Genomic DNA, 8,401 nt, shown 5'->3' on the forward strand with positions numbered 1-8,401 from the left:
GTAGCTGTTGAAAAGCTGACCAGTAAAATGAATGGGGGGGATGAGACGGTATTTAGAGATAGATGGTAAGGAGAGGGTAGCACCTGATGAAAGACGGTAACTGAGGGGGTGGGGCGGGGTTTGTCAAGGTGGCCCACAGATTGTTTATGTATTACATGTGCATTTAATGAAGGAAATATGTTAACATTTTTAAGAAGAGTAGGGAGTAGAGGAGTTTGCGTAGTCAGTATAGTCCTCAGTGGAGAGCTTTTCCTGGATGCAAGTTCTCATGGTGGCAGGTGCTACAGGATATTATTTTTAGTTTGCGTTGCTTCAGATATTGGGGATAACACAATCAGCCTTGTTCCAGCAAAGACCACAAAGCAAGGTGACCCTAAGGATAAAGAAGGAAGCCTGTCATCCCTTGGGAATGTCAGTGAATAGTGCAATTGGCCTGCATAGCCTGGCTGTTATTGGGTAGTTTCTATTGGGGAAATTGGGAATGTGCGTGGGAAACCACAAGTAGTCAGCTGACTTCCAACTCAGATTATGGCTACGCAGCCATCCGTTCCACACTTTAGCTTTGTACATTTCATAATGAGGAAGAGATTTTATTTTTGTGAGACTCTTGGTGCGCTTGCTATAAATATTGAGTTATTGATATCAATCCTAGTATGCATGAAGTTCACGTATGTGTTACATATAGTTATTGTTTATTTTGGTTACGTCAGGGAAGGGAAACAAGACTAGCAGAGCAGATTTGTGAGGATCTGTAGCCAGTAGCCCCTAGTGTATACCAGCACACAGGTAGTGAACCACTGAAGGTTGTAAAGATGCTAAAAAAATGCTGAGGATGCTGAAACGATTTTGAGGGTCTTCCTATGACTGCATCTTGGTCCTTGAGCTTGGGGGAACTTTGGCCTCAGGGGTCAATCTGCCACGAGTATGGGTGAAGTCCAGCACTAGGCCAGTTGTCACTGGTCTACTGGTCTCTGGTTACAGCAAAACCAGTAGTTTCCTTCGGTTGAAGATAACTTCCTTGCTGGGTGACTAAATGCAACAGGGAACAGCAGGGATGTCCTTCTTTGGTCCTCACTCCAGTACACAAATTATTTGAGGTCGGGTGCCAAAAGTGCCACTTTTATGCCCACTATGAGCCTAGGGGGATATGGCAACTAACTAGCCAATGCGCTACCAGTCCCCCATCCTCCTGATGATGACTTCCTGTAAAGTGTGGCATCCAGCTGGCCCATAATGTACAATGCTGCCAACTCCCAACATGACATAACCCTTCCCTCAGTGTGTGGAGCTTCCTAGTCCAACCCAGAGGTGTGGCTCCCTAGGGGGATACACTCCTCTTGAAAAAATGGTTTGACAACAGTTTCTCCCTCTCTGTCCGAAACACTGGAATGTTTGCCGAAACAAAAAAAGCAGTCCCTTTTGAGTAGACTACCATTTGCCCTTCAAAAGTGGCTTCCACCTTGAAGCTCGCCTTTTGGGCTCACACCTACTTTGGCTATCCTGCCAGGAGGAGGTCACATCTCCTCCCTCTGAGGTCCTTTGTTCCTCTTCTTGAGATTTTTTCTCATCTCTACCCAGGAGGGCAGTTTGTCTCAAGCACAGCAGCTGTGTGCAACCAAAAACGGCTACTGGAAACTTTGGGCATCAAAGTGATCACTTTCCAAAGTTCCCATTTGTGAAATAGGTACACTAAAATCGACTGACTTGAGCAAAAAGTTGGGTTTAATGCAATGATTCTTTTGATAGCCTGGAGTACGATGTTTAGTAGTCCCACTTGGAAGCTAGCACTGCAGAGTTGTTGGCGTGTATCTGCATACTCGCCAATAGGGCTGCTAGCCTTGTCACAGTAAAAACAGCAATGGTGGGTTTTTACAGTCAGGACATGTAAGGTTGATAAACACATGTCCTTCTTTTTCATATAATTCACCCTGTCTTTAGGGCTCCGTAGGCCTGCCTTAGGGGTGACCTATAGATATTAAAAGGAAGGTTTGGTGTTTGTTTAAAAATCGTTCTTTCAGTCTGCAATGGCTCTGCCACACTTGTGGCACAATAAATGCAGAAGTCTATGTGGGACTCTTACCTTACAGGCCCTTAGTACAACTGGTACCATATACTAAGGACTTATAAGTAAGTAAACGTATGCCAATTGTGGGTGAGCCAATTAGACATATACCGTTTATGAGTCAGAGGACTGACACTGTGGTCTGATTGGCTGGACGCAGTGCATTTTCAAAGTCGAAAACACAGCAGCACCAGCACAAAAGTATGGGGATTATCATGCAAAAAGAGGCATTTCCTTACAAGGCATAATACATGATTTTGCCTGTTGGAAGCGAAGTTGTAATGGAGTATGTATCAGTTTACCTAATATTTCAGAAACCCCCTTGTTCCCAGTCAAGAGGTATTGTATTAAATGTTTCTGTGAATTTCACTGCTACTTCATCTAACAACTTAGAGGAGTGAGGGCTCACCAGACTGAGGAATGTACCCCAGTTAGTAGCCACAAAGAAAAAGATATTTCCCTTGCAGGATTCAAATGGGGTACAAGTACTGGTGCCAAAGTTTTTAAGGACTCATATGTTTAATCTTCTACACCTCAAAAAAGGGGCGGGTATTCGTTCCTTTGCTCAATGCAGGTGCCCAATGCCATATTTGGCCCTAAGAGCCAAAAGCCCCTGAGGGCTGAGACTGGTTAAAATAGGATGAGAAAAGAAGGAGGAACAGTGGGTTCGGGAAGATAGAGTTCCATCAATAGTTCTAGAAGAAGAAAGAAAGACCAGCATGTCTAGGACAGTTAATTAAGAGCACTAGGTCAACAGAGTGGTGGATTTAGTTGGTGGCTGAAAGCCATGATTAAAATGACAGGTATGCTAAAAGGGGTTTGGGTCATTAATCCCAAGAGGGTGGCACTTTTTGAAGGAAAGGGTGGTTTCGGAATTTTACTCCAGTCATGGACCGACCTGTGCACTGACTGACAAGTGCATAACCTTATATTTTCAGTGGCCTCTTGGGCATATTATTTATGCACTAGTCATCTGTGAAGAGCCACTGCAAAGCTGGATTTCACCCTTACGGCAATGCTTGGAAGCAGCAAACATTTTCTCCACACCACTGAAAGTTACGTGGTCTGGACTCTTATATTTGAATGAACGATTTTGCCAATGTCCTGGTTATAACATTAACTTGTTTTCTATACTTGTGAAGGCATGCATACCCATGACCTTTATAGTCTTGGCACTAACTCAGAGAAATAATGGGTTAACTGAATTTACTTCATGCCCCGTGGTTGCATAAAACCGGCACTTGGCTCGGCACTGTGCTGGAAAAGTCTGTCATGATATGGCCCTTGTTGCTGTCTCCTCCTACTCTTTGTTCTCCAATAGACTTTTGTGCCTCCACAAATACAAATATCCCAGTCATTCTTTCCTAAATACATTCATAATTGTTCTCCTCGCTGTCCCTCTCCCACGGCCCTCCCTCTTTTAGAAATATCCATGTTCCAAAAGCACCAAGTGTCAACAAGTCCTGTGTGACATCTTCAACTAGTCCTTCTTATTTTTAGGTCTCGTCTAAAGCTGCATATATGCTTTCTGTTGCGAGACATATCGTCATCTGACAGTGGTCTTAGAGCCCACCCATTATTTGCCATTTGTTCGCTTCAGTGTCACACTCATATCCTTGCTTCTAATTCATCAGCTTCCAAAGGATTTCCTTCCTCGTCTTGTCTTTGACCCTCCCTTGGAGCATTGGCTTGTGTCTAGCCACTGCTAATTTTACAGGCGCTACTTATTAAAGCACACCACAAGAGTATTTGTGTGTTTTCAGCTGTCTCACTTGTGCACTTCTCCCCCCTCTGTGTTCTACGTTCATGCCCTCCCTGAGTTGCCGTTCTTCCTTCCTCCCTTCCCAGTTTCTCTTGCTGGTTTTGCTTGTCCACCACCTTTTTCTCCGTTTGATCCCCATGACCATTGTCACCCGCCCACCCTCCGTTGCTGGTATTTTTCCCCAGCCCATATGTTTGTGTGTTTCCCCAACCCCTCCCGCCTGCCATTGTCTGTGTGCTTCCCCATCCCTCTTGCCTGTCCTCCATTGTCTGTGTGGTTCCCCAGCCCCGTCCGCCCACCCCTCTCAGTTGTGAGCTTGCTTTCCCATCTCCTCCTGCCAACCCTTCATTGTCAACTTGCTCCTCCAGCCCTTCCCCCTCAACCGCCATTGTCAGCTTGCTCTTACATAATCCGTTTTCAGTTTGCACTCCCATCCACCATTGTTACCTTAGCTCCCCAGCTCCCCGCGCCCACCCACCATTGTCAAGATGCTCTCCCTGCCTCTGAGCTTACTTCCCCAGCCCCTCCTGCCCACCCTACATTGCCAGCTTGCTCCCCCAGCTCTCCCACCCTCCCTCGATTGTCAGCTTACTTATCCAGTCCTCCCTGCCTAACCTACGTTGTCATACTACTTTACCAGCCCCTCAGCTTGCTTCCCCAGCCCTTCCTGCTCACTCTCCAATGCCAACTGCTGCCTCAGCCCCTTCCACCACCCTCCATTGTCAGCTTGCTTCCCCAGCCCTTCCTGCACACCCTGGATTGTCAGGTTGCTTCCCCAGCTCTCCTACCCACCCTCGATTGTCAGCTTACTTACGCAGCCCTTCCTGCCTAACCTGCGTTGTCAGCAGGGCCAGACTGGGAACCGAAACGGGCCTTGGCCAACTGTTCGTCCAGCCCCCCTGTGGGACGGGGGGAGGGGGGGTTGCGGCCGAGCAGTTTGCTAGGGCCATTTCCGGCCGATTTTGGCACATGGGTGCGATATTGCTGGCCCCCCCCCCGGTAACAAAAACAGCCCACTAGAGGCCCAAATCCGGCCCCCAACCTGGCGGCCCATCGGGGAAACACCCGGTGCCCGCTAAGGCCAGTCTGGCCCTGGTTGTCAGTCTGATTTACCAGCCCTTAAGCTTGCTTTCCCAGACCTTCCTGCTCACTCGCCAATGCTAACTGCTGCCTCAGCCCTTTCCTTCCACCCTCTGTTGTCAGATTGCTCTCCCAGCCCCCCATATAAACCCTTAACTCTAGCCACGTCGTAGTTCTTTTTTTTATTTATTTTTTTGCCATGCTGCACAGCATGGCTAAAAATCATTGCCAAAGTCAATAGCTCTCTAAGGCGAGACCTATTTATTGAGATTATGAAGTGAAGCTACATGTACCAGAATTCAATTTGCTGTGGGTTAGAAAAAAGTCAGTATTAACGTAAAAAGTCATAAATTACTTGGAACCGCGTGATAACTATATTTTTGTTTCACTGCTCTCTACAGTCTCTCTGCCCCTTCCCCACTCTATACGTCACGTGCACCTGAAATACCTTTTATAGCAACGTTTGGCCCAGCCCGCAATCGATTTTCTCAGGGTCAGGCTCGAAGTTGGTGACATTGTTCTCCGGCACATGAGCTCAAACTCCGTGCCACACTAGTATGTGGTATTTTCTTTAGCACCGAGTTGTGCTTACGGCGCACGAGCTGTATTCTGGCAGCTGCCGCTTCCTTCCCTCACAGCTTCTGAGATAAGCAGCATTCGGACCTGTGCTTTCATTGAGCACGACTCATTATGACGTCTTAACACGCGTATGGCGCATTATTACAGGCGAATTGTGACGCAATGTTCTTATTACAGGCGCGTTCTAACGTCAGTGGGAACCCATCATAAAAAAATAAAGTACCACAACTGACAGAGAGGTAGCGCTTCGTTTCGCCCTTCTGCTATAGCTTGCTTGCGTTGCTATTAATGTTTCTTCTTCCTACTCTACACTTTACAACACATTCGAACAACATACGTTGGCTAAAAGCCTTCTCTGAACCCAGACTTACCTGATTACAGTATTTGGTGAGACATTTGAAATCCACCTGCAAAATATTCCCAACGAAGGGCAGGGAGGTGGGTCCGGGTGGGTAGCGGCTCCAACTCCTCCGGCGTCTCATGAAATCAAGGATCAGCGCAAAGACGGTGAAGAAGAGGGCCAGCATCGTCAGGAAGGTACCCGAGGGCAGGAGGGACCAGGGTGCGGAGAGGAGACTCATGCTGGCTACCTCCGACTCGCTACCAAAAGTACACTTTCTGTCTCTCCGTTCCTTTCTTCTCGCACCGTGTTTTAAATGTCAGTGCCTTTATAATATTCAGTTGAGCGCCAAAATACCAGCACAGTCTGCTAGTGATCGCCCTCTCCTTGTAGATGTTATTGCCCCCACCACTTCTATGCCTTTCTCTCTCTTAGATGGTCCATCTTACTGTGTTTACAGATCTCGCCGCCCCTCTCCACTTTAATTAACTCACTTCCACGCTTTTATCGATTCTTCTCGCTCTTCCTCGCTCCCCCAATTTCGTAGAGTTTCTATCGTTCACCCTCCTCTCCCCGTCTGTCTTCCCCAGTTAAATGCAGCTTCTGCCTGCTAGCCTCTCCTCTCTTTCCTCGCCTCTCTTGTCTCCTCCCAAGTACATGTAGCGACTACCTTTCAGCCTCCTCTCTCTCCTGTCCTCTGCTCACCTCCGTGTCCTTCCAGTTATTCACCGCCTCTACCTGTCCCTCTTTGCTCCTCTCCTTATTTATCTGTGTGTTTCTGCAGGCATGTGATCTGTTGGACTGATGCTTTACTCACACATTGGCCGTCACATGAAAGAAAGAGGAGGGGTGGTGTAAACCAGCTGAGTCATTAAAAGCGTGTCAGCACCTGATGTTTGGCGATCCAAGCTGTGACACAGCCAATAGGCAGGCCACTGGAATTACGCAGCAGGGGAGAGCCAAATTATGCTGCAGAGTTGAGTATAATATTCAGCAAGAAAAAAGATGTAACAACACATAATGTGATAATATTACTTTAATATTTTCTCATTTTTTACACATCAACACTGGGCATTGGTTGCACCTTAATAGTACCAGTTTAACAGCCAAATATAGCAATAAGCAACATAGGGCGACCAGTTAACCTTTGCACAGCCACACGTTTCGCTGCATTTTTAGTAACTTTTGAACCATTTGAGCTAGAAACACACTTTTTGGTGTTAAAATCTGCAGATTGTGCAGTAGATAATGGATTATTTGGCAAATGCAGCAAATCCATAACTATGCGAAAAAAAACTCCACGCAATTGAATAATTCCAGTGGCCCTGTCAATAGGTTTGGCTTTTGCATAATGTCTGAATATGTAGACATAGATTACACACAAATGCCCATATATAGACAGAGCAACAAACCTACAGGTATCAATTCATATCAATTCACACCGAACATCACACTAACAAACAATCTCAAACACGGGACGAGTCAATTAGGTGCCTGTGCACAACTTCCTACAGTCATCTATGCTTAATTCAATTGCTGCTAGAAAAGGTCTGAGGGCAGCAGTATTGCCCAGAGTCCATCCACCCACTGAAGCTATCTTGGGGAGCATAAAATGCCCCCCCCCCCTCGGACAGGCGCAACCATTGCCCCAACACAAAACCCCCTGATCCCACACAGCAGTCACACATAGTCTTTCCACCTGTTTAGACCAGATGGAAAATATATGCATGTTTTCAATAAAATGGGAAAATACTGCCTCATAAAACACTCAGTAAATCTGGGTGCAAGCAGTTATTCCCAATTTCAGTTTAAAAACTCATAATTGTATTCTATTGTACTGTAATTGCATTTATAAAGTGCTTACTACCCCTGACAAGGCATCAAAGCGCTTTTTGGCGAGTAGCACGCTACCCTGAAATCCGTAAAGGTTTAGTGGTGAATTAGTATAGTGAAATATGAAAGTAATTTGAGTGATGGATATGTTTATGTTAGTCATTTATTTGGATTGAGAAGGATAGAGAAAGGTGTAGAAGAGGTAAAAACGTTTGCTTTTATATAGTGCTTGCTACCCCTGATGAGGTGTTGAAGTGCTTTTTCGGCAAGTAGCACGCTACTCCGGAACCCAGAAAGGATTAGTGGTGAATAAGTAGAGTGAAATAAGAAACCAATTTGAGTGGTGTGCATGTTAGTCTGTTATTTTGGTTGAAAAGGATAGTGGAGAGATGGAAGGGAAGGATTTAGATTTGTGTTTTTAATGTTTTTTTGTTTGTTTTGGAGCTCATCGCAGTAGGAGGAGGCTTGGGGTGAGCAAAAGGGAGGTGGAGGGGGATGAGTAGGAGGGGGTGAAGGGGAAAGAATCAGAGGGAGGGTTTAGAAAGTCTTGTTTTGGGGATCGGAATAATAAAATGAGGTAAAAGAGGATGTAAGGAGGGGTGGAGTAGGGAAGAGTCTCGAAAGGGTTATTTTGGGGATCATAGTAGTGGTATGGGGTTTGGGATGAATGAGAGAGTGGAGGTAATGGATATATTGATAGCGTTATAGGGTGAGAAATAGGGTAGTGCATTGGAAAGAGTAGTAG

General features: G+C 46.1%; 1 protein-coding gene across 1 annotated transcript in view; it reads right to left on the reverse strand.

Moving 5' to 3' along the window:
• Nucleotides 1-6,626, reverse strand: part of LOC146833606 (cytochrome P450 2D15-like) — a 565,139-nt gene extending 558,513 nt beyond the window's left edge. Inside the window, exon 1 of the mRNA XM_085601485.1 lies at nucleotides 5,855-6,626. Coding sequence (XP_085457611.1) covers nucleotides 5,855-6,064 — 210 coding nt within the window. The 5' untranslated portion in view covers nucleotides 6,065-6,626. The remainder of the gene's footprint in view (nucleotides 1-5,854) is intronic.
• Nucleotides 6,627-8,401: the final 1,775 nt, after the last annotated feature.

The sequence above is a fragment of the Triturus cristatus genome, chromosome 4_2 (genome assembly GCF_964204655.1).
Source record: "Triturus cristatus chromosome 4_2, aTriCri1.1, whole genome shotgun sequence".
In the NCBI taxonomy this organism is placed as follows: domain Eukaryota; kingdom Metazoa; phylum Chordata; class Amphibia; order Caudata; family Salamandridae; genus Triturus; species Triturus cristatus.